The sequence below is a fragment of the Poecilia reticulata genome, linkage group LG9 (assembly GCF_000633615.1).
Source record: "Poecilia reticulata strain Guanapo linkage group LG9, Guppy_female_1.0+MT, whole genome shotgun sequence".
Lineage (NCBI taxonomy): Eukaryota > Metazoa > Chordata > Actinopteri > Cyprinodontiformes > Poeciliidae > Poecilia > Poecilia reticulata.
Window position 1 is genome coordinate 19,638,672 of NC_024339.1, and position 26,455 is coordinate 19,665,126.

At 38.8% G+C, this 26,455-nt stretch overlaps 1 protein-coding gene across 6 annotated transcripts; it reads right to left on the bottom strand.

Annotated features, from left to right (window-relative positions):
• Nucleotides 1-354: 354 nt before the first annotated feature.
• trim36 (tripartite motif containing 36) lies at nt 355-26,455 on the bottom strand. 6 transcript variants are annotated; one of them, XM_017306859.1, is made up of 15 exons: nt 26,102-26,455; nt 20,424-20,658; nt 16,444-16,506; nt 14,685-14,765; nt 13,468-13,814; nt 12,490-12,636; nt 11,278-11,373; nt 10,574-10,711; nt 10,287-10,402; nt 8,425-8,546; nt 5,729-5,846; nt 5,441-5,646; nt 2,258-2,441; nt 2,024-2,137; nt 355-1,309 (listed from the first exon to the last, which is right to left on the bottom strand). In XM_017306859.1, exons 1-15 carry the CDS (start codon nt 26,162-26,164, stop codon nt 940-942), a joined length of 2,400 nt encoding a protein of 799 aa, XP_017162348.1. In that variant the 5' UTR covers nt 26,165-26,455; the 3' UTR covers nt 355-939. The 6 variants fall into 6 exon arrangements, with proteins under 6 accessions (XP_017162348.1, XP_017162346.1, XP_008416646.1 ...); XM_017306857.1 differs by lacking the exon at nt 16,444-16,506 and having other exon boundaries at nt 26,102-26,454; XM_008418424.2 differs by lacking the exon at nt 14,685-14,765 and having other exon boundaries at nt 16,441-16,506; nt 26,102-26,454.

Consider the following 26,455-nt stretch of genomic DNA (forward strand, 5'->3'; position numbering starts at 1 on the left):
TGACAAAGCTGTGTGTTGCACTTGAATAAGCACCATAGCCAAATGTTTCAGGCTGTTCATGGTATCTCAGTTATAAAATACAGCAGATTTTGGTAACTGGTCAACAAACAAGTTAAAGTTAGTGTTTTGTGCCAATAATAAAAAGTGACGGTCACATAATTAAATATAAGAACAAATTGTATGTGAATGCAAGACATCCATTTGTTTACAGCTGTGCTCGCAATTATCGATAATGGGGAAAAAAAAAAAAAAAAAAAAACTACGCAGTGATGAAAGTGATGAAAGCAAAAGATTATGTGCATCAAAACAGCCAACATTGAAACTAGTAGTGTTTTCAGTGATAAACTAGAGTAAACTGGTAGATACAACAATTGTGTAATTCTGTGATCAACTTTTATTAGAAAAAAAAGGAGGGGGGGAGGAAAAAAAGGCACAAAGGTGCTAGCTTCAAAACTAGCAGCAACCTTCCCTCGTATCCTCTAGCATCTAAACATTTGCTGCTACCTTCACACAGAACCACCAACCATTTAAAGAAAACAAGAAAATATCTAGAATAATAAAGCAGTGTTCCAGTGTAAGTTGTTTCAGGTTAAAATATTTAAAGTGACTACATATTCTGTAGCCAGTTCAGTAACAGCTGATCTTGGCTGGTAAATAAAAGCAGGTCAATGACAATTCAGATACAGTGACTTTGGTTTGCAAAGATGACCTTTCATATCAATCTTTGAAGACCTCTGCATGTGGACACGCTGGAGCAGTTATCTCATTCACAGAGGGGGGGAGAGGGAAGCCCTGCTGATAACTGGCCTGTCGCTAAGAAAAATGGTTGAATTTTACCCTCACAGGACAATATACCCCCTAAGTTTTCACAGAAAAATACCCAAGAAAAAGGTCATTTATTAAAGTCTTAATGCATCAACATCTTCCCTCCATTCTTTCTCAGAAGGTCAGTTTTTTAGCGGTAATGAACTCCTCCAGCTGGACCTTTCCACTGCCCATGAGACCAAAAGCTGGAAACATCGTTCCCGAACAGTCGACCTGCCTCTCGAAAAGGCACCTCATGGTGTCGGCGTCGTAAAAATACACCCGATGTGCGTCATAGTCCAAGCATACGCCCAGGCGTTGCGGCATGGGAAGCACACGGTTGCCTGGGTCACCGGATGATAAATTTGCGTTGGAAACGGAGGAGGAAGAAGAGGCCTTGGGGATGAAGAGTTTACCCATGCCCAGGGTGATAAGTGTGAAGGGCTGGGAGAGCTCGTAGCATGCATCCTCGCTGCCACTGTCATGTCCGCTGTCGTGGTCATACCTGGAGAAAGGGAAAAAAAGATTTAGGATGATCCTCTCTTTCATTTAAGTATATCCTAAGTGAGCTTTTTAAAAACAGAGGACCATTTATTTAAAGTATCCCTTAAATAAATGGCTGCTAAGACTAGTCAGCGTTTTGCTAAAGAATATGCCATGGACAGAAACGGTCACATTCCTGTGCACTGAACATGGAGTACATCTTTACTTTTGACCCAACAGATCATTACATTTCACCAAGTTGTACTGAAATACTTGAGCTTGTGACACAAAAGTTATTGTAATTATACAAATTAATTGGGAAATTAAAACATTTAAGGCGACACCCATTGCAGATGAATATTTTTTACACCTAATTCAGAGGCCAACTTGATGTTCTCCTTTACAGTTCTCCTTTCCGACAGTAAATTGTCAAAAAAAAAGATTGGAGTCAAAGTTTTCTTCACGCATGATTTTCCGATATAAATCAAATTCTTCTCCAATAACTTACTGAATGTTCATCACCTTATGCAATTACCACAGATTTTAATTGTCAAAATAAGGTTTTTCTTTGGTTTAACGTGAGTGGATCCAATGTGAAAGGTAGGCTGTGTCTGTGAGTAAGCTCTTTATGAGTTCACACCAGTTCCCTTGCATAAATAGGATTATGTTCGCAGATTTAGTCGTTTAGTAGAACTCCTTACGTTTGTTACCTAGATCTTGTCTGTTTAGCACATACCTTGGACTGCTGGTGTCTCTTGGGTTGTGGAACCATTCAGCCAGTTTGGTATCAGAAGCCACGCCGACTTTAACCATGTAGGAGTAAGGCTCCACCTTAAAGGCCCAGTAGTGTCTGGAGAAGACACAATTTTGTGAACAGACACAATAGCAATTACATGACTCCCCTAATCCTTAATGAACATGCTGATGTTGCAAATGAAGCATTTTGTTTTATGCATTTTTTTCCCCGTACCTCCCCTGGGAGATGCCCGTGTCCCCAATGATGTAGTCCAGACCGATGTAGCTGCCGGATTGCACACGTTCTGCTGAAAGGAGGAAAGCCATACCCGCCATGCTCTCCACAGCATCCCGTCGATTGTTCAAAATTAGGCGCTCAGTACTGAATCCACACTTGTCACTGAACAGGAAGTTAAAAACTGCAAATGGAAAGAAGGAGGAGATGGAGATGGTTAGGGGAAGAAAAAAAAGAAAAAAAATGAATTCAGGAATAAAAGTCCTATTAGTCAAAATATAAATTGTTAATTTTAGAAGAAACCTTCAGGATTTAAATAGTTGGACTTTTGAAAAGGCAAGTGGTAGACACTAACACAAGAGGGCGCTATGACACCATTTTAAAATATTTAAAAGGTCTATGCACCAACAGAATGGCCACCTCTCATCTCTTGCTCCATTTACATACATCATCTGGTTACAATTAAATTAAGTCTATAAATAGCTTTTGGGCCGAAGGCCATGATTACAGTAATCCAGGACACATGGGCCGACATGTTCACTCAGCCATCCCACCGCAACCTCAAGTCTTCTTTAGCCAAAACCAAACCATTTGCATTTATCTGGGAAGTCCTTATACCAACTAGGGCATGTAAACGACAATACATGAATCTAGCTGAGGGGTAAAGAGCAGCTCTGCCACAGTACTGAGGTTAGATTAAATAGCAAGACTGCTGCAAGCAAACAACTAAGCAGTAAATGCTTGAAGGAAAATATATAACTTATTTATCCCCAATAAAATATGGAATAAATCTGGGTCAGCAGCAGTCTAGTAAAGATGCTTTTTCTTAATATATTAAGAAATGGGGAAAGAAACGATCCAGTAAAATATGTTGCACCAAAAAAATAAAAATTCTGATACAATACACACATAATCAAAGCTTCAGTATGTTATGCACTTAAATGATATGATTAGAAAAAGTTTAATATTTTAATTACTGCAAAATATGTTGGGAGGTGACCGTGTCTGAAAAGGTCCACAATAAATCTACACATTTTTATACAAATCTGAATCCAACATACCCAGACCAAAACAGAGGCACAATAGTGAAGGTAACTTAAGGCGCTTTCGCACTGCACGGAACGGTTCCGAGCATGTTCGCATTACAACTTGCGACCGATTCCACCCGGCCCCATGGAACCACAAGAGCTGTGGTTCCAATCGTGCCGGCCAAGCGGTTCTGCTTAGAACCAGCAGCTGATTGGCCGGTGGTTGTTATGGAGTCAGACGTTGATTTTCCGTTGACAGCTGGCTCTCACTAAATTGCATTTTATTTTGTAAAGAGTGCTATTTTCAATACGTTTATTATTAGTTTTAATTAGCAGTGGATTCGTCTCAATATAGTGCAATCACCTGGTCTAATGATGAGGTTTTTTTTTTTCCTCCGTTTACTCGCTGATGAACGAGTACAGCCGGCCGCTACATCAAAACCATTGTTTAGTTTAAAAAATAATGACGTCCGGTACCGCTTCGATGGCGCCTCAGTGTAATGCGAACACAACAGGGCTGGAACCGTTCCGTACCGTGCAGTGCGAAAGCGGCTATACTGGACGGATTCCAATCTGTTCAGTTTGCATTCAAGTCCAGATAAGTGAATTTCAGTAGATTTTGGATAAATCTACTTCCAAGTGCAAACGATGCCAAGAAAGATGTGCCAGCAGTTTGCTTTTCCAAGCTGTCACACTGTTCTCTCCCACACAAATATGACCTGCACTGCTTTTAGCTACATCGAAAATGATTAGAAAATCACCATGGTAACCAACTTAGGACAAAAAAAAAAAAAAAAAGCCATTCTGCTTCATTACCTCCTGCTGTGGGCACTCCAACACAATTAAATATTTAGAAACAAAACAAATGGTAACACTTTATTTGAAGGGGGGGTGAATAAGACTGTCATGACACTTTTATAAACATGACATGACACCTGTCATGAACATGAATAAGCCTTCGTGAATATTTATGACTGTTGTCATAAAGCGACATTCGGTAAATTAGGACACTTTTAATACAAAGTTGACATTATTCAAAGTGTCTGTGTTATGACAACTTGACATTAACCAAGAAATTACCAATATAAATTTGTTATAAAATTATTACTGATTGTGCTTTAAAAATTAGGTAACTGTTATAAAAGGTAAAGTTTAAATAGTAATGACACTTTCATAAATATTTATGACTGTTAAATATCAAATATTTGTCATAAATATTCATGTTCATGTCAGGTGTCATGTCATGTTTATGAAAATGTTTATTCACCCCCCTTCAAATAAAGTGTTACCAAACTAATTTATCGTGTCATCTTTTTAGGAGAAAATAAATTTCCACAATGCTGCTAGTTGCTCCCAGAAACTACAGAGAGAAGGAGCTTAGCTGCTTCTGCTTGGGCCAAAATGAGGCCACCAAAGGGGGACTGTGGCTCCAGTAGTCCGTTTGCCCTTTAATGAATTTGACACCAACAACAATCTATTGAAGTGACTGAGCTTGGGGGGGGGGGGATTTTAGTAATAGATTTTTCTACTCAGTTTACATTTTTCCATCTCTGCAACAGTTTATTTTTAGAAGTGCAGGTTCTTCTCAAATTAAAACATGAATAAAACATTAATTCAAGTCGATTTTGAAGACTTCTGATGCAAGATTTTGTTTCGTTTGTCACATTTTTTTTGTCAGCGTTTTGAATTTGTTTTCAATATTGCCAAGCACATTGTGCAAGCAGGATGAAAGGTGCAGTTCGAAAAACTAATTAATTTATTTCTCTAATTCCAAGAGTGAAATTGACAAATTAGTCACCGATTCATAAAAATTTTTCCAACAAAAATGAAGTTATTGAACCAAGAAAATGTTTTAACACAAATGTTATGGCCTACACAATGGCATGACAGTTGTCCAGCACTTCTTTGGTGCAAGAAGCTGCTATTCAGAGTGATGTAACCAAATATTAGTAGAAAATTGAGTGGATCTTTTTATTCGGTCTCATGTTTTCAATTATGAAAGACGAAATCCAACTTTATCAAGAGAATGCATACACACACAGTTCCTCGACTACATTAAGTGTGGAAAAAAAGATTCTCTAATAGAGATGAAACCATTTCAAAAATAACTTCCATGTAGAAAAAAAAAAAGCGGAAAAGAGTAAAAACAACTTACCAGGTGCAGGTGGAGTGTGGAAGGAGACCTCTGGGCTGTACGGGCTGAACATGGAGTTCCTGCAGCTTCGAACTCTAAAGGCGTACCGACTGTCAGGTTCCAGGTCGTGCACCAGAGCACTGGACCCATACACCCGGTCTGTAGCCCTCCAGACGCCATTGTCCTCTCCATTCCCAGGAGATGGAGACCGGCTTTGTTCCCCAAGTCTGAAAGACAAGATGATGGAATTAAGATTTCTTCCCATTATAACGCGTGGAGTGACTGTATGATTGTTATAATTCAACATACTTGCGGTACTCTAGAACATGGTGATCTGTTGGTAGGTGGTCCTCAGAGAGTCTCCAGCAGATGGAGGCCTCGTTGTAAACTCTGCTGTGGGACCAGTCAATCAGAGGGGGGTCTGGGACTGGCCGAGAGGGGAGGAAAAAGAATGAATTAAATCTACACATGAAATGGTAAATGTAAAAGAAAAAAAACAAAAAACAAACGTTTACATATAATCTTGAAATTTGTCTCAGACAAAGCAGAGATGAAATAGTTTTCCTGTAATGTGAAGTGTTGCCCTTCATTATCAACTTCAACAAGAATGAAACCGTCCTAATTTAAGAAACGTATTGGGTTGGATCATCTCTTCCCACTCAGCAGAAAGGATAAGAGGCCTTGGCTTAATGGAGCTTAAAAGGTTTTTACAGAATCGCTGCCTGGAAGTAGAAACACCCCACGCACCAACAGTCTTCCTCTCCTCCCTCCCAGTTGACCTTTCCACACATTTCAAATGTTTCTCCATTTACAGGAAGTAGAGCTTGCCTAAGAAACAGCCACCTCACAGTAGCTTTAAAAACATTTACAGCCCTTTAATTTCTTTATGGTTTCTCTACAGTGCTGTGAGAAAGTATTCCCCTATAAAATCTGTCTTTTGCTTTTCATTTGTCATACTGCGACGTTGGAGATCAAACAAACTTTAGAGAAAATTCAGCACATTACACTTCACATCACTAACCTGGAAGGTCACCAACTTTCTAAAAGTTGACAGAGCGACGTTCTCACTCGTTTGACATTTCAGTTTTTGATCAACATCTTTTCAAATCCTCGGTGACTGCTTTTTAAAAAGCTCTACCAATGCAGATTTACTCAACTAATCTGTCTGGAAAACATTTCTTTGTAGCCTGCTCTCAAAGGCACTGTACATTTTCAAACAGAGTTAAATAATTAACTTTTGAAAAGCATAATACAATAAGAGCACCATTGCCAATCCACTATACATTTATGTGCTTTGATTTCACATTTTGTCTGCAAAATCAGTTAAAGCTGCATAAGCTGGGGATCTCATTTTGGAGTTAATTGGTATAATTCTGAAAACCAAACTCCAGGCTAGAGGGATTGTCTTTTTTGTAGATGAGTAATTAGTGAACAAGGTTGTGACCAATCTAATATTGAATACAGATTTTAAAAAATTAGACTTGTTTTGAGGATGTTGGTGAAACCATCTTGACAAACATTATGTGAGAATTGGAAAAGGAGCACAAATGAGAATCAAGTTCAAGTCTTTCACGGGCTCTTAAGAGTAGATTAATCATTCTCCATCATAAAACACAGAACCAGAAGACATGGAAACACAATCTCCATGAAGAAAAAGAAATTCTGTAAAAATCACTGATCGAAATCATTGTTATTGTATAAACCCAACAAAAAGGTCCAGACATAAAAACTCCTAGCATGGCGCACTCTTCCACATATGCAGCAGTCCTGTGTTTACTGATGCATCATCCACCAAGACCTGAACTCATTTACTGCAGCACAAGAAAGCTTCCAGAGCATATTTCCCCTCTGAACACAAGAGAGTGAGTCACTGCAGCAAAGGCCTGCAGGCTGTATGGATTAGCGCAACGTCGATACAGCTGCCACCCAACTGCTCCATTAAATCTGCTAAACTCTTCCCTTAAAGACTGTTGGGACTAATTCAGGCAACACTTATACATAAAAAAAAGATTAAGTCAGCTACCTGGTGTTAAAAAAAAAGTAGTACCAATTTAGATTTAGTCCATCTCTAATAATTAAAGACTAAAGGCATTTCTGATTGTAATCAAACTAAGACAGAGGGAGGAGGAGAGCAATTAGAAATCTTGGCTTGATGCACATCAATGTTGACAGAGACAGCTCCTACATACATTCAAGACTTGAATTTCAAGACTTCAGACAGCTGCCACTGAACTAGTTATAAAATATGGGCTTTGGACAAACATTTAAAACGAGGAGTTAAAAGGCCATTTAAGCATATTTTTACATTTTAAAAAAAAGGGAAAAAAAATCTCCCACACACTTGACAAAATAATTAATTTCAATCTTTTCTGGACTTTTCTTGAGGGTTTTGGAAATTTATTGCTGATGTGCAATTAACATAGGAGTCGGCAGTGGATAATTTTAACCCCAGCTGTCTGCTAAAACAGTATAATATTTCAAACGCACTCATCTGAACAGATAATTGTTTACGGCTTTCCGTTTATATAATTATTGCATCTTGAATACGTCAATGGGCTCCATTCTAAATGTGCATGTAATGAGGGTATTTATCATTAATGTTCTTTCTTCAGAAAGCACAGCGCATGGCATATTGCCATCATTGTATCCATTGCTCAACTTGCTTACCCTAGACGACCTCTGACCTCTTTGCCCTTTCACAGCTGAGCATGTGACATGTAGGCGATTATAAACCACTTGTTCTGGCCATCAACAGCACTATATGAACCAAAAGGCTGAGTGCAGGGAATGTGTCCACATGCTCAATGAACACGCACAAAAAAGACTACATTTTATTTTATTTACTTTTTTGGAGTTGTCCAAGAATGAGCTGCATGTTCATTGACAAAAAATATATACATTTATGAATTAAGCATTTTTATAATTTAAGTTTGATGACAGAAACATTACACAAGCAGACAAAGACTGAAAATTTAAGCAGAGAAAATGCAACAAAGTGGCTATACCTCCACCGAAGCATATCTCTTTCAGCAATGTTTCCTCTTTGGACGTGTCCAGCACAAACTCATCAAAGCAAGGGTCAGCTGAAGGGTGGAAGGTCTTTAGTGACTCTGTGGCTTTTTGAATCCTGAAGAACAAGCAAGCAAGAAAAATCCCACAAACATTAAAATGAATCAACACAGACATTTACTGAAGAGGCCATCTTGCATGAGGTATGATTGTTCACATTTTCTGGACTGGGGTCGTCTAAGCAATTAAATATAGACCAACTATAAACTAAATGAAAGCTTTAACAAGAAAACTAAACTCTCCACTGTAATTCCCCCGAGTGAAAACTTTCCCAGATTAACCAAAGCTGCTAAAGCAGATTAATTAGGAAGATTAGTGCAGGAGATACGGCAACACTCAGCGCTGATGGGCCACTGCAGCAAAAAGCTTTCCTTACGTGCCCTTCTGTGCACGTGACTGTGTTCCCAACACATCGCAGTCGCATACGTAACCACTTTAATAGGCTGAATACTAAAATAAACCCACCCAACTCAGCTCAGAACAGCAGCAGGAGAACAAGTAAAGACGTCCAACAAAAAAATAATAGTCATACTCTCCTCTGTTTTACATCATCACAATGGCCCCATCACTCCATCTGCAATTTGTATCTATATCTGGCACTGGTATAAAAGTTTATCCTTCTGGCCACAATTATGATTGGCCATCACCGTCTGAATGCATGGTGCTTTAAGCGCAGCCTTTGGGATTGCAAATGTTGGCAGCATTGTAGCTATGATCATAATTGTGATTTGATACATTGCGACATTCCAGTTAAAAGCATTTTTATTCCATTGGATCTGCACAAGTTTTGCCCCTGGACTTGGAGGCCATAACAGATTTCCAAATGTTCATCCACATGACTAAATCTTGACCAAAAGAAAACCAAAGATGTGTTCAGTTGTAATGTGTTTCCATATGTGATAAAGTAAATGGAATGTCTGACTAAGTGAATTAGTGCTGTATTGTTAAGAGCATAAATGGAGTTGTGTGTCTGTGTGAGAAGATGTAATTAATGTGAGAGTGTATGCGAGTTTCTGAGGATGACGAGGTCGAGAGGAAACGAGAGGATGCAAGATCTTATGTAGTCAAGTGTCTTTTTACTGCGTTAAGAATTTATGCAAGCCCATTTTATGGAAATGGTGAATTAGCCATTTACTCTCGTTGCCACACATTAGTTGCAGAATTTGATTTGTTGCCATATTTGTCTGCAATGTCAAGGTTAAGTAACACACCTGTCTTTAGTAGATTTTTGCATTATTGTCAATAGTCTAGCAGGGTTTTTATTTTCGGTTAGATACATACTTCTCCATTTGCTCAGCTGGTTGCATTATAAATTCCATAAGATCTGCACAAAATATTTATTGGGTAAATTAATGCAAGCTATATTGAATAGGCCTTTCTGCATGCAACGTTTAACAGGAGTCAAATGCTATGCACTCAAATTCTGCATGCCAATTTAAAATGCATGCCAAGTTTAATGGATCATATTCCGTTCCACAATTTATATGCATGTTTAAGGGGCAGAGAGGTTAAAGCTCACAAAAATGAAAGTAGGACTTTTTTAAAACCATTTAAAAAAAAAAGTTAAGTCAATCAATCTCATCGCATCACATGAAAAAAAAAAATTAAAAGTTACTTTGTTTTAGTAGATGCAGTTGACATATTCCCTGGTTTTAGGCATTGCACTGCAACATTAAGCTGTTTAAACACCGCTGTAATATTACTTTAACTTTGCAGAAGATCCTTCGTGCAATTGCCAACCAGAGTGTTGATCATTTTTCTGAATCGATCCAGTTGGCAATAATATTCTGCTGTGTACCTGACATGGAGCTGCTTTGCAGTCTGGACAAAGCAGGACTGATCGGTCTCTTTCAGCACCTCCTGGGCGTAGCCAACCAGGCCGCTGTTCTCCAACATACCCTGGTACTCATCCACCTGCAAACATTAGAAAGAAGCAAGGCATAGAAAAAATGAAAATGCATACTCTAAAAACACAAATAAAAACCTGTGGTTTCTAAACGTATTAAAACGCCTCAATTGGTTTCGTACAATTAAATTATCCAGGTTTAATTTAATTGTCCAAACATATATTGAGATGTTTTCTACCTGGCCTTTCAGTTGGTCTATGCGTCTGTTACGGGACTGTTCAATGGATCTCAGCATCTCCGATTTTCTTTCTTGAAGAGTCTCAAACAGACGTTCAAAATGTTCGTTGGCTTCACGCTCTGCAAGCTGTCCGTTTTCCTTCAGGAAAAAAATAAATAAATTAAAACAAATTTAAACCCCCAAAATAAAAAAAACAAACATTTAAAAAATGCTAAAGATAAATGAAAGGTTGATAACTGCAACCCCTTTTTATATCCAAATATTCTGAAGACTACGGCATTGAAGTCTCCAACACAGAACAGCTTTAATTCATTTTGAAACTCAAGAGCATCCCAAAAGGCTCTTATTGTGCTCAGATATATTAAGAGGATGGGATGAGTACTAAAAGTCCAACTTCAAAGAGAAAAAGGTAGAGCATTTTATATAAAAGGTAGTCTAAAGAAACTGAGTTCAAACTGAGCTTTGGATTCCTCTTTACACGTCAGTTTCATCTTCATACAAAGATTATCCGACCAACTGATAGGATGCATCAATATTCATGAATTTCCCCAAATCCCTTTTTTGGAAATACTAACTTATATTTTTTAACTGCATAAAAAGACATGTTAGAAAATATTTTCAGAATGTCAAGTACAATTAAAAAAAACCCTGAGCAGAGAATGAAGGAGTTGCAGCAGCATGAGTCAGCGTCCTCTCTCCCTTACCTCCGTCTGACTGATGAGCCGGTCAAGCTCAGTAATCTGAGTCCTGACCTGGTCTTCTTTACTGATGAGATAATGGATGCTCTTCGCTAGTTTCTCCTAGGGAGACAAAAGATCAGCAGCATTTAAAGAATATTTCATTTCAAACAACTTATAGAACAACATACATTTAAGTATATTTTTACCAATGCTTTAAACATGGAACCACTTTAAAATCTCATTTGTGTAATTCTGTTTGTGCCAACACTCATCCTGTGCAGTCTTGGGTGAGATCAATATTTACCTCCCATCCCACAATTCACAGCAGCAGCAGCAGCAGCTGTAAGTAGTTCCTGAGTGTGCCATAATGCATTAGTGTTCGAAGCAGCAGAAACCCAAAACAACTCGCTGACGGAGGTTTCCAGAGCCACTCAGATCATTTGATACACAATCTATTCTGAAGTTACAATGTGTGCAGAATGATGAGGAACAAATGGTCTCATAAAATATGTAAGAATGCATTGTTTGCAGCCACACAGACAAGCACACAGGGTTGCAGTAAACGTGCTTTGAATAGCACCAGAGATTTAATCAACTATTTCATATTTTTAAACCAAGACCATTCCGTTTAAGGTTTAATTTTCAGAATTTTTTCATAGCCGCAGCAAACAAAGTCTCAAATCTGAATTCTGGATTCTTAGGGAGATCCATACATTTTGAAAAATATAACAGGGACAAGAATGAACTATGCTGGGGACATAAATCTGATGTTTCTCCACTTGGGTTTCAGTTTCCACAGTCTGTTAATCATCAGCAGTCTGGTGCACACAGAAGGTATACGTCAAGCATTAATATTACAACAGGAGAAAAAGATCCAGCGACTTGCTGATTCATGGTACGGGATGATAAAATACCAGCTCCAAATGAGATTTTCTATACGACACTTGATCAAACTCAAGTTAAATACAACTGTGGAAGTTCTGTAATGTGTGACCACATGCACTGAATGTATTCCCCTGTAACAAAGGAGGTCCAACATGTAGGATTTTACTGTAAAAATATCAATAGTCCAAAGTGTTTTTCAGCCCATGACAACATCACCACTGACTCACTCAGACTAATCTTTGTTATCTGGGGAAAGTTTTTGAAGCACTCCCAAATACAAAGCAGAAAAACAATTCAAGTTTATTCCACCTTTTTTTTTTTCTCTCTCAGGAAAGCAAATTGTCTTTGTACCTTGAGGATCTTGTAAGCACTGCTCATCGAAGTGACTTTGTGGTTGGCATGGGACCCTCCCAGTTTACACAAATGACACACCGGCCGTCTGCAGACTTCACAGTACATGTTCACCTTCTCCATCTCGTGCTCTGGACACATGAGCACCTGAGAAATTCAACATATCACACCATTATTGTCTGAGGAAGTCGTATGGGGCACAAGTGCTGCACACAGCTGCCTACTATAGAGTTACAGCATCCATTTAAACAAGGAGTTAAAATTAGACCTGAAGAATGTATGAAACAGTCGGCCGGAGAGCAGATAACTGCATGCAAGGTTGAAGCAACACAGATCAAAAATGAGCTGAAGGGAAACAGGAAGAGGATCTGAACTTTAAGTAGTAGGAAGTTCTGAATAATAAAAGTCTTAAAATACACAGAGATGAAACTGCATTTTTAAATGCCAAGGTCCCCCATAGAGGTCAAGCATTTTTAAGTTGAACTGTTTGATTAAAATCGAGCTTCTCTAAAAGTCTATGAATCGTTTAAAGTTTCATCCTTACAGGGTAACCTTTGCATTTTATCTGAAGCAGTAAAATTTACTAATTGCTGCTTCAAGCAGCGAGGCTAACAGTTAGCAATAAACGCTAGTATTCAATGCATTTGTCTGTCGTTTCACACAAAGTTTCCATTTGAGAAGACCATATTTTAGACTCAAATTTAAAAGATACTGACTACAAAAATCACGAGGGGTATTTTTCATGTTTGTTCTCTAAACCTAAAAAATTTAAATAAAATAAAGATACTCAATACTAGTTTAATTTTTGCTAGTTAAAATCAGCTTTTTTAACATTAGTAACACTTAAAGAGTGTTAGCTTTAAACCCACAAGTTTTGTTCAAAACTGATCCAAGACCCTGGCAGTCAAAAACTGTTCAGAAAAAAAATTATGTGCAGCCTTCACAGAATCACATCTCACAAGAAGCATTGCCGTTTACCTTTGGCCTAAAATTCGTGGTGGGACCAACGTACTCATGCTGGGCTTTGGGTGTGCCCCAGGGATGGTGTAATTTGAAGCACTCGTTGCAGTAGCTAGCTTTGCAGTCCATGCAGCTCTTGGTTGCCTCCTGCTGGTTTGGAGGTTTACAGACGTTACACATGATTGCAACGGCCGCGCGGGCAGCCTGCCTGTAACGCTCGACGATGCTCTCCAGGGTGAAGTTACGGAACAACATGCTGATGCCGCGCTCTCCCAGGTCGATGTCATGCTGGCAGCCGGGGCACGGGATGGCGGTGACCCGGGGAGTCACAGACCCTCGGCGCCAGCCCGGGGATGAGATTGAACCTGAAGGAAAGCAGAGACCCATGCATTAGGTAAAGGTCAAGTGCCATTTGGATTCATACCCTCAGGCCATAATGGTTCCAGTCTTGTCAGAGGCTCTATTTGGACATGCGAGCATCAATGTAATGAATTACAAGAAGGGAATAGTTTCCATGAGAGTCAAATGGGGGTCTTTGTTGAATCCGAGACCTCATCTGTGCCAGATTCTGGGTCGTTACATCATTGGGGGTGACATACCAGCTATGATCTTAAGGCCAAAATGCCATTGTGCGCAGCCTTCACAAATAGGGCCTCTGCATGTTTCCCTTTGTGCTTTATTTCCACAATGACAACTGCTCAGAAACATGGAGCAAAACACCAGCACAGGCAATGCAGGGAGCAGAGGTCATCCAGAGGAAAAAAGTACAGAAGGGGAAACCATCTGGGAAGAATGGAGCATTAGTGAGGATTCATCAGATGAAGACTGAAACCTACCAGCTAATTAAAAATATATTCAAGTCATCCAACACCTACAATGCAAGTGATGCTAACTTTAAGTGCAATCAGTGATTTGAATGAGTTTTCCCATTGGAAAAATAAAAATCATCTTAACAGAACATAACCATGTGGCCAAGTAGTAAAATGCTATAGATATAAATGTCAAGCAAATGAACAAAGGTTCAGTTCAATACAACACCAAAAATCTCTTGAAGCAGCAGAGCTTTCAAGAGATTTACACAACACCCATCTTGCTACTGATGCTGCAGCAGCATCACAACAAGGCAGCAGCACAAACCGTTCACAAGATCACATCACAGACACAAGCAGTATGACCACACTGAAAGCCAGCAAACTTAAGTCAGTAAACACACAGAAATCAAAATATTGCTTCACGTTTTTGGGGGACAGGGGAAGAGAGGAGTGCTGGATTTATCTCAGTTTGCAAGCCAGTATTTCCACTTCGTTTCCTGGGACCTGGAAATTAAATCAAACACTCCTCAGGTAAGCCAAACACACAAGGAGGCCACTTCAAACAGCACTTCTGCGGGAACAAGGTGGAGCTGAAGGAAAGTAAAAAGCTGTGACAGAGCAGCAGCAAACTGATTTGTGTAGGCATGTACATGCTAGGTGAGATGGTGACTGTGTGGGGATGGTTGACTAGAAGGTGGCAAATTCTGAATATGAGCAAATTATGTACCGAAACCTTCCTACAGATAACTGCACTTTATGGCAACAGATGTCACTGGATGATGAAAGCCTTATTTAGAGTAACTAATAAACCCCACGGCCATTTCTATCCTGGAAAGGTGATCAATAAATGGGCGTCTTAAGACCGCATGATGACTCAGGACAGAGTGTGTAAATAGACTGCAGACAGAATATGGCTAAAGCAAAAATATCCATGTATGAATTATTTTGTAGAGCTGAAGAAAGAGCTTAAAATAAGTCATCGCAGGTCTGAAAAGGGACAATTTGTCCCAGGAGATTTTTCCCACAATCAAGAAAACAAAAGTTCCTTGAATTGGTTCTTATTCAATAATAATCACTTATCTGAAAGAAGAAAAAAAAAAAAAAAAGTTTACATTTCTGTCATACTTTTCCAATCCCTGGAGGTCTATAGTTTTTGTCTTTGCAGAAAATTGGTGGCATTTCGTGTTACGTTAAAGTTTACCAAAGACTTTAAAGCGACACCTTCTTTCATAAATGCTTGTAGAGGCAGTCTGCTTGCCTCGGTCCTGATTTTATGTACATGTGCGAACGGAAGTCAATGGAAATTCTCATGTCATTGATATGGATGGGTGAGTCAACACTTGGCAATATATGGCATCGGACTCTGACCAAGTAATTTTGTGAAAAGCTGGTTTTTATTTTCAAATCCAAAAATTATCTTTGTTACCCATTTTCAATTTTCTTTTACTTTTAAAGCTTATTTACGCTCCAAGGCATATTTAATCAGCCAAGATGGTTTAAGAGGTGAATATATTTTTTTGGATAGCTTGTTACTCCTGATCCCAACAAGAACTGAGCATCAACAAAGTAGATATCGAGTCTGTTTTCTTAGTCATCAGTCTGATTAATCTAAAAACTCAAATGTATAAAATAATTAGCAGCAGACTAATTATTTTAGTCTACATTTTTAACGTTCTTTTGTTTTTTTTTACTAGCTGTGGTATGATTGTCAGGTTTGGGATTGAAGAGAAAGAGCTTGAGGGCAAACACGTTTCTGTCCATAAAATACTTGAGACTCAGACAGCTTAAACATACTTAAGGCTTTCAACTTTTTATGCCGTTATCTTTTTACATTGAGAACGACATTAATCCTTCTCAATAAAACTCTTCTCGCCAGCAGGATTTATGAAGTCGAGCCAATGAACACACATTCCAGTTTTAGATCAACTCCCAGGAAACTTCCTCACCAATTTTGGTCCTTTGTGTTCTTTTTGGCAGAGGGCCTCTGCTTTAAAACGTTTGTCAGCATGAAACGGTCCTCTTATCAAGCTGGCCTCTTTACAGATAAATATTCCTTTATATTTCCATCTGACAGAGTGAGGTTTGTATGGTTGTGTTGAGAGGTAAAGTTGGAAATGTAGAGGCAGAGGTTCAACCAAATTAGGGTCTTACAGGGGTTCTATGGCAACACTGTACTCACTACTATAGCTACTGAAAACACGGATCCCGCGTCTACCTCGACTTCCCAACGACCTTCGCCCTGCGGCTGCAAGCAATGAACAGAGAGGTGAGATGAGACCAACAAGAAAAATGAAATGATACATGATGTGAAAGTGACGAGTGAATCCAGCTGGTAGAAGCATTACAGTGGATAAGCAAACTTAAACTAAGGAAAAGGCAAGAAAACAAAATGTGACAACAGGTTGTGAATAAAAGTATATTTAACAAACGCTTAATTCCAATTGGTTATCTTTAAGCTTAAGGGCTTAACATGAAAATACTGTCACCACAAACATGTTTTATGTTAAGAATCAGGTCAGAAGAGTCCGACAGCGATTAAAAAACTTGCAAGACTAGTTTTACCTACAAGCCGTTTTTCGAAATACTGATTTTGATATTTAGTCATAACTAATCCACCTAAAATCAATGTGAACCAATATTATCTGAGAGGCTAATATTTAGACAGTACACAATATTCTACTAAAGCACTAGAGGGTTTATTGCATTTTCTCCCCTATAGTTTAGTTCTAGTCAAAACCAGGGCCATAGATTCCTTGGAACTAATTTAATTTCTGTCACAAAATCCTTTGTGTAGCTCTGTTATGAAGCTGCTTTTAAATGCCAGTTTCTGCAGCCAAATGACCAGTTAACATGCAGAGTATTGTGTTGATTTACAAGAGTTGGTTTCTTAAGTCATTAAATAAACATTCAGGAATAGAAACTGAAAGATACTCCTAATGTGAAAGTATCCGTCCGCAGGGACGGTGACAAATAAATAACCTTGTGTCTTGCTGTTCCTACATTACAATTCTCTACAGAATACATCAGAGTGTCAAAACATCTTGGAAGAAACATTTTCAGTAGCATGAAGGGGCTCAGTTCCTGTGAAAAAAACAAAAGAAAAACCCAGAATCTTTGTAGCTTTTTCTTGTCCTTCAACCAGAAAGACCAAGGTAAAGCCTCACATCATCTTTGTTTAGGAAACCTTATGTTAGGCCTTTAAACTTTGGTCTTTGAAACTGAAAGTCTTTCAAAACAGAGATTTTAGATATTACCCAACAGACAAAAAGCCTAACCATTACCTTTTTAATTAAATTATATACAGCTGATAGCCATTGTTATTTCACACCTGAAACTTATCAGTTATGGAGATAAATTCATCATGTTTCTTACTGTTCAGTAAACGCTAGTTTCTTTTTTGGATTTGTTCACTCAAGAGTTTTGACCTCTCAATTTTGGGCAATTCAGTTTTTTTGTATAAAACATCTGAATGACATTTAACCCAAGTTATCTTAACTGATGCATTTTATCATAAAAATTAAACGATAGTCAAAAAGAAAAGGTTTTTGTGACCACCATCTTCTTTCCCAGTACATCTTGTCCGAGCTGCCTAGTGACAAATATAGGCTTAAGTCTTTTCCCCTCCGTTCATCTAATCCCTCATTCATTCCTCACAGGCAGGTCGCATCACTATGGCTACACGTTATCTGATCTCCGAGGAGTGGGGGCAGAACAAGTCTCCCCATTTGTGAGTTTGAGCCAGTAGTCCACTTAAAGTTGAGCAAAAAACACCCCAATCCCACAGAACCTGAGCCTCTTAATCTGCAGATTAGATGCGTTTAAGACGTGAGCAAATTCACCACTAATCACAGAGGGAATTCCACAAGATCCATTATTTAAAAAGCCCCAGTTAAGAAAAAGTGACAACAAATATCAAATACAAAGTTAGTTGTACCAGCAAGTTGTGTCATTTGTTTACCAAAAGGAGGATTTGATCATTTCCTGCATCAACAGACGCAGTCCTGTCTGTGAAGAATGAGCTCTTTCAGGCTGCTGAAGCAGGCTCTGAATGAGAGTTTGAAAGCATGCAGAGGTTGTTTTTTTTTTTCAGCCAAGGCTGAATAACTTGCTGAAAGCAATTCACCTCACTGTACTCCAGGGATTTCTGTTCCTCTGGTTCAAGTTCCTCATGATAAATTATGGCAACGTGGCATCTCGGGTTCATAACTACAGCGCGTCAAATCTGAAATAGTCAGGGACATTTTTGGAAAGTAAGGCACAACAGATTCATCGATCTGAATTTTTAGTTTGGTTTCTTATCGGTTCTTGTAAACCTTTGACCTCCTGAGGGAAGTTCTACATTATTCTAATTTCTCTATTAGGTTTAACAGCATTTGAAAATATTTTTTCTAAACTTCCTGCAATAAGTAAACGATCATTTTATTGCAAGCAGAGGTGTGACAGTCGTTACTCTGAAACTGTTATACTGACACTTTATAAGTCAACATGGTTATATATTTGAGTTTTAAACAGTCTGTAGATGTTTTCTGATTGAACGTTTTCAACAGAGGTTGAAAACTAAAAAGACAAAGGAGCCCAAGTGGACAGTAAACGTTTCAACAGGTCATAGAAAATAAAGTCTTTAAAATGGTTTCATTGACCATTTATCCTCCTTGCAATTATTTTTTGAATACCTTACCGATGGGTTAACTGGTAAGACCGAGTCGTAGATTCAAAAGGTGGCTAGTTTAACTTGTAGCATTTGAATATGATGCTTTCACGGATCAGAAAGAATTCAGTCTCGAGTTTATGACCGGCACGTCTCTGACCTGACCGCCACATCAGGTCAGAGACGATCAAACCAAAAATTGTTGAATCTGCTTGGAGGTAATTTCTGTGTAAATTTATAGAAACAAGGAACAAGTTATACAATGATAAATTATCCAGAGAATTAGTTTAAAATTTTTTTTATATATATACACTTTAGATTAAGATTTAAATTTCCATCCGACGTGTATGTCGTAAAAATAATTGAGGGTTATAGCTTTAAATGTTATTTCTTGCAGTTACACCAGCCTAATTATACTTTTAATTGCTGACCAGCTTTGTGTTTTGTTCCAGTTTTATTTGGATGATTTATGTGAATTTGGATGGGAATTTTCCTCTGCGATTAATAAAGTACATTCATTCATTTCAAAAGGCCTCATTCCCATCATACATCTGGACAATCAAGATATTTGAGCATGCACCGCTCGTGCATGCAACCAACCCTGAATTTTAAGTTTAAAAAAAAAAAAAAAGCAAACATACATTTCGTACAACTGTAGAAGGATTGGAAGGCGACAGAAAATTGCAGCTACTCTTTTATTCCCAAAATAAAAAAAATAATGACCAGGAGGCATTCATTTCCCAGCAGGTGTGTGAAAACCGGCCGACAGAGACAATCAGGAGGCAGGCAGATCTCGTCTCTGCACTTTAACCCAGCAGCCCATCAAATTCCTTTTTCTGCTCCATTGTGCCTTTAAAGAAAGAGATTAGAAGTGGTGCTGACTGAAATTAACAGTTTTCTAAAGTTTGTTCCAGTTTATGTGGGACAAGAGCAGGAGGGAGGGCTGTGTCTGCACCACATTTAAACACACAAATACTTGTCCTACTTCCTGCTGCTCAAACTAAGCCTTTTCACTCTGAACCAGTCAGTCATTTGCATCAGCTAAAAATTTGCCTATTGTTCACAAAATACTCTCACTGCCCGTTTCCGCTCATTAGTAAATACAGCCTGGAAGTTTATGTACATTTCTATAAAGTAAATATGATTTTGAACTACATGTGATTTGAAAGCAGAGTTAAAAGCTGAAGTCAAAAGGAAATTGCAAGAGGAACAGAATAACAGGAAGTCAACACTACTGTGGAAAAAGTAATTTTGACTTCAGTGGAAGCCGATAAACATGACCCAACACCCATCTTTTCCCAAGATCTGGTTATTAATTTCCATCAGCTCAAATAGCTGCTAATCAGGTCGAAGCACCGTTTCCCCGACAGCAGCTCCCATTAATAACTAAACACGCTGGATCCCCAACACTAATCACCTCAACTGTAAATCCCATTCCTTGAATACAAAGAAAAAAAACTTTCACTCGAGCCACAGAATTTAATCAATTTGCCTTCCTTACCGCCTAAACTCACCTGATCTGACAAGCCTGTCCAGCCTCTCCATGGAGGGGGAAGGCACCCTGGACCTCGGGCTGCCCGGCACCGAGCTCTCGGAGCCAGCGTCGAACGAGTCGTCATAGTTCAGCATCAACAGCTCTTTGACGCACTTGTGGCAGACGCTGTGCTGGCAGGGCAGGATGAGCGGGTGGGTGAACAGCTCCTTGCAGATGGGGCAGATCAGCTCCCGCTCGATGTTCTTGATCGGGACCTGGCAGCGGAGAACTCCGTTACCAACAGCGTCTCCACCATAAGACATGCTTAAAACTTGAAGTTTACTCCCAATGGGAATGTTATCTTGAACACAAGTCACCAACACACAGAATCATGAAAACGTATTTGGTTAGAAATTAAGGAAAGTCAAGCCAAGTTGGGGAAACAAAGATGAAAAATGTGTTTGATGGTTGGTAAACACCAAGATGTACATTTTGGCTAAAATGTGGCCGAAAACCAGCACAGATGTGAAACATGGTGGTTGTAGCTTTGCATTCTGGGGATTTCTATTCATACAACACCCATTAGCACATGTCTAGAGTAATAGTTTACATCAGAGAATATTCATGTGTGGTTTCGGCCAGGAGAGCTGAAATCCGGTCCTCAACATGTCCCATCCTGCAACTTTGAGATGCATTCTTGCTTCTACAAACCAGAATCACATGAATGCTCACAGGCCTCTGCAGAGGTAAAAAGATGCTGATGAGCCGTTTGATTCTAGAGAGGAGGCACGTAAAAGCTGCCGGACAGTAAAGCTTAAGGACTGGACTTGGGCATCCATGGTCTATTCAGAGTCCAAAGTCAAATCCAATTGGGTATTTGTGGAAATACTTGAAAATCTGATGTTGAACCATCTCACAAATAATATTTCAGTATCTTGAAGTCCAACTCTGGCAAAGACATACCATTGTCACAGTGACCTCAATTTCTCACAAAGAAAGCCTCCATAACAACCATTTGCCATGTTCTTCCCACGATTCTGACAGCATTACAACAGTCATCACCATGTTCATTTGGAACCAAATAAAATTTGAAAATAGTTTGGTTGCATTTTCATCAATAAATTATGCTCTGCTAATAGTTTAATTTTTTTTAATGAGTGTAAACAGTTGGTCATAATAAAATGGTTTCCAAGAGACCGTTGCTAAGACAATTATAATAATTTTTCGTCTATACTCCCCAACATTGTTAAATTAAAAAAAAAAAAAACATTTATGCAAAGTTTCATGCTTGTATCGCCTTTCGAGCAATTCCATCCATATTTTACACCAATCATCCAGATTACATAACACGGGATTAACCCTGGCTAAATATAGGGAAACACAAATACCCGCTTCAGTATCTCACGTTTTAACATAAAATGAGGATAAGAAAGTCATTCTAAAAGCTGCACGCCAACTTCTAGCGTCCAACAACCAGCCGCTGATTGTTAATTTGGTTCAGACGGTGCGACCAAACCAAGCTGCCACAGAACCAGCGTGTTAACGCAACAATGCCCAGAAGGATAAAGGAAGTTTAATGACAGAAAGACAAACAAAGCTGCCCACAAAAAGCGGAAGAAAAGCCCAATACAGACGAAACAAAGACTCGAATCAACAATGAATGGACAACTCTGCCTGCTCTCTGTCTGTCTGTCTGCAACTTTAGCAGGCAGAAGAGCCACAGGCTGATTCAACAATGACTGAAACAAACATTATCTTCTTACCGAAAGTGCACTACTGCTTCGCCGCATCTCCGCGGTCATGATGAGGCAAAAATAAATAAATAAAATAGGCTACTTTGTTTTTCTTTTCTACTTTGTTTCCCTTTCTATCTGAGGGTTTAAAAAAAAAACGCCTTATCCGATCAATTAGTCCAGGACAAACCGTCGCAAACTTTCCTGACTGGAGCAGGGGGAAGATGCCAAGTAGCCACGGCAGCGTGAATATAAAGAGTGACGGTGCGCTACGCCACGCCACGCCACGCGACGCCAAGCTACGCCGGCCGACCGGGGGTGAATCAGCAGCTACTCCGCTGCCGCAGCGAGTGCAGCCCGGGGGGGGGGAGGATATGAGAGGCAGGCAGGAGGGAGGGGGATGGATCTGGGAACTGAGACTACTGCTGCTGCTTTTATTGACTTCAGGAAAAACCCGATTAAACGCCCTCTTTGTTGCTTTGATGAATTTCTACAATACAAGTTTCCACTCAGTGACACTCCTCCTTTAAATTCAGAGTTGCATCAATTTTCCTGACATTTTTCCAAACAAAAACTCTTCACACCGTTTCTAACCCTCATCTATTAAATTGAACTGAGAAAAAATAAAATAAAATATTTTTATTTTTACTTTTATTACTTTTTGTAATAAAAGTTGGCGCTGGAATCCAGGGATTCTCTTGTCTTATTAATCATTTTACGAAACAAATTTACATTTTGTATTCAAATAATCTTTTAACTATATTTGAATACATTTCTATTTTTTGTTTGCTCCTAGTCACACCTGCACAGATAAGCAGGTTTAACCTTGTGCATAATTTTCTCCACGTCTGATGAGCTAAAATTAAATGGGGGAAAAAAACACTAACAGAATAAAACCAGTTCCCCTCTCAAGGTAAAAAATGATTTCAGAAAAACTTGACAAAACATTAGACAAATGTATCTATTAGCAAAAGCTTTGAAATACAGTTGCTTTGTGAAATGAGCAATTCTCAAAACTCCATTTTAGATCCATGATGATCTAAAACTTGATCAGCATGGATACTGTTTTTTGTTATTATGTAAGGAACACCAAAACAGAAGTGGGAAATTACAAATTCGTGTTCTACCTTTGTATGAACTCATGTTATATGAATCATGCTCTGTTAAGGTCTCTGGCCACCTAATCCTTCTGGTTGTGTAAAATAATTTAAATACGTTGGTACAGCATTGAATTACTTTCCTGTATGACGTTGCAAAACAGGGGATATGTAAATGACTCCATCACATAACCTGAGTTAACCCTGCTGTATAAGAAGAACTTAACCATCTCAGTCATAAAATGATTGAGATAGTCTCCAAAAAACGGCATCTTTTCTAAAAAGTGATTTCTAAAAATTTCTAATAAACAAGAGCATTTAGCTAGAATAAAAAGACAAGCGAATTTTTTATTTCAATTTCAGTACAGAAAGGAATATTTTTAAGAGAAAATTAGCCTAAAGAAGAATTTTTTAACACATTTCTTACTGTTTTACAGTTTTTACAGAGTTATGATAAAATATAATAATAAAAAATTGGCTTTTGGTTATGCAGATTCAGTTAATTTAAATAAAAAAAGAAAAGCACCGAAAGGATAGAAAAAAATCCTAAAATTATTATATACTCTGGATAGAGCAAAGTATGTTTTATTGAATATATATTTATTTATAGAATAAAGGTTTTATATGTAGCACAAGAGGAAAAGTAGAAGTACTTAGCAAGACTGAAAAGAAATTGTTCACCAAGCTGGGATTCCATTGATCAGATCCAAACTATGTTTGCATTTAACAAAATAGACTGATCAAATTTTCCCAATATTTGTTGTGGGTCAGAGAGTTACACTGATTACACTGCCATTGTTTCAGATCATGTGAATAATTTATCACATCTATGTAGATCTCACTATGCTGCTTTTACATGAAGCGTTTTTAAAGTGACAGAGTTCTGGTTAGACAACCTAAAAAAATGTTGAGTCTCTTTTAAGGGTGGAGTAAAATGATTAATTATGAAGTCACAAAGGGCAATGAAAGTATCCGTAGCATTGGTGGAATTACTTTCTTTGTCCTTAGCAAGCAGAAATGTGTTAGTAGGTCAGTGGTTCTTTAATACTGCAGACAGTATCTCTTTTCTCTCCATCACAAAAGAGGTTTTGTGTTGAGATCTGCCAGCTGGCTGAGTAAAGTCCCCCTGCTCTACCTTTACCTGTGCTCCAGTTTTGCCTCACAGTGGGACATCCTGATTACACCGATTCCTCCAAGCTCCTTCAAAACTGTTGAAATAATCAGGCCAATGGTCGCTACAATACAATAACTTGTACTGTAAATGTATAAAGCATATAAAAGTAGAAGTTCAAATAATATCATATTATTGTCAAGGAAAAATCCCTAAAGTTTTTCTATTTCATTTGGGTTCATCCTTACAGATTAGTTATTTTACTTCAGAAAAGGGAAACGTTTCTCAAACTGCTGTAGCGAGGAGTGGCATTAGCTTTTTGGGAAAGTGTTTTGGGGGTGGAGGGGGACCAAGTCTCCATGGCAACCATTAGATGATATTTGTATCCCATCTGGTTGTTCAGGAAGCGTGCCAGAAAAGGCCTTTTCTGCTCTACCATCACAAATGTAAATGTGTGAGAGGAGTGTGTGGTTTGGTCACATTGAGCTGCACCAGAATCCAATTTGTCATATTTTATCCCTTTGTCTCAGTCCTCGTGTTTCTGAAGAGTCGGGTAAAGGAAATTCTTCTTCTCTGAAGTCTTTTGATATATTGTCTAAACTGCAGTTAGTTATTTTTAAAAAGTATGAAAAATAGCAAAGGTTAATTATATTCTGCAAATATTATTTATGCCAACAAACACTACAATACGTAGTTTAACATGTGTTAGTATTTTGGGTATGTATGACGCTACTTTTCAAGCAAATGTAGTGAAAATACTGTTGTATTTTTCTCCTTAAAATGCATAGCTACAATAAGAAAAGCCCTCCAAAACATCTAATGTGCTAAATATATGCAATTCTAACAGTAATATGTGCAGTAAAATAAATCCTCATTTATCAATACATAAAAAAAGAAGATTATAGACAAAGGTCTCAAATTTTGTGCGTCTAGGACTGATGTGCACGCATATTTAATCAAATGCCTGAGTGACCTCCACATCATGCAACCGAGTTGTGTGAATAACTTAAGTGCAGCTCTGTTTAAGCAGAAACACTTCTAATAAATTGTATACAAAGTTGCTAAGATAAAAAATATGGGATGTTGTTAGAGAGATTACGCAAAACGTAATAAATTTTTCTGTATCACAGAAACTGTGGTGGTGATTCAGTCCCACACAGCCTGCTCTTTTTTTTTTTCTCTCTCACGGCTCCATGCACGCGTGAATAAACCTCAAAGCTGACTAGAAACACACATTGGGGCTCATTCTGCCAGTCTGAGGTGGGCAAAGACAGCAGCTCGCTCTATGCGGACACCAGCAAACACCTCTGTCTGAAAAAGAACTGCTCCGACATATTGGCGGAAGTCAATGATCTGTCAAGACTGCAAACCCACCCAACAGAGATGCAGATCAAAGCCAAAAGGCTTCCCTTGGTTCAAATTAGTACAGTTAAATAAATCTACATAAATTGGTTACAAATGGTTATAAATTCAGAGTACAATAATTCATTCTGCACATTTAAAGAGAACAGAAAGGCAGATGCATGTGTATTGTATAGGAAATAATAGGAGCTAAGCCTATCCACTTTAAGCAAATAGAACAGGCTAATTATAGCTCATATCGGAATAGAATAGAATAGAATAGAATAGAATAGAATAGAATAGAATAGAATAGAATAGATGGGTGTGAGTGAGTGAGCATGGCTTCCCGCCTCTGACAGCCTGCAGGCCGGCCCCCGGCGCTGACAGGCAGACCGCTGCTGTCAGAAGAGCCGTAAATCATCGGGATGAGGCTCACCTCTCCCCGCTCGATCCGCTCCACGATGCTGGCGAACTCCGTCATGTCCTCGGAGTCTGACATGGCTACAGATGGGGATGGATCCAGAGCAAGCTCGCCGCTACAGACCGCTCAGTAAAGCGCAGTAATAATGTTGGGGTAGAGATGGGGAGAAATGGGCTGCAGAGTCTTAGAGGAGGAGGATCGACAGGCTGCACAGGGGAAGGTGAGATGGCATCATGAGGCAGGAGCGGCTCCCCTCATCACCATCCTCTCTCCTCCCTCCTTCCTCTCTCTGTGTGCAAGCTCATGTTTTGTCAGGAGAGTCTACAGGACATGCGCCGGCTGCTGCTGCTGCTTGTTGGTAGCTGGCTT

Coding starts and splice junctions, on each gene's coding strand:
- trim36 (XM_017306859.1), bottom strand. CDS start 26,164: ATGTCAGACTCCGAGGACATGACGGAGTTCGCCAGCATCGTGGAGCGG. Junction 20,659..26,101: donor AGCGGATCGAGCGGGGAGAG/GTGAGCCTCATC, acceptor CTCCGCTGCCAG/GTCCCGATCAAGAACATCGA. Junction 16,507..20,423: donor GGACAGGCTTGTCAGATCAG/GTGAGTTTAGGC, acceptor CATTGCTTGCAG/CCGCAGGGCGAAGGTCGTTG.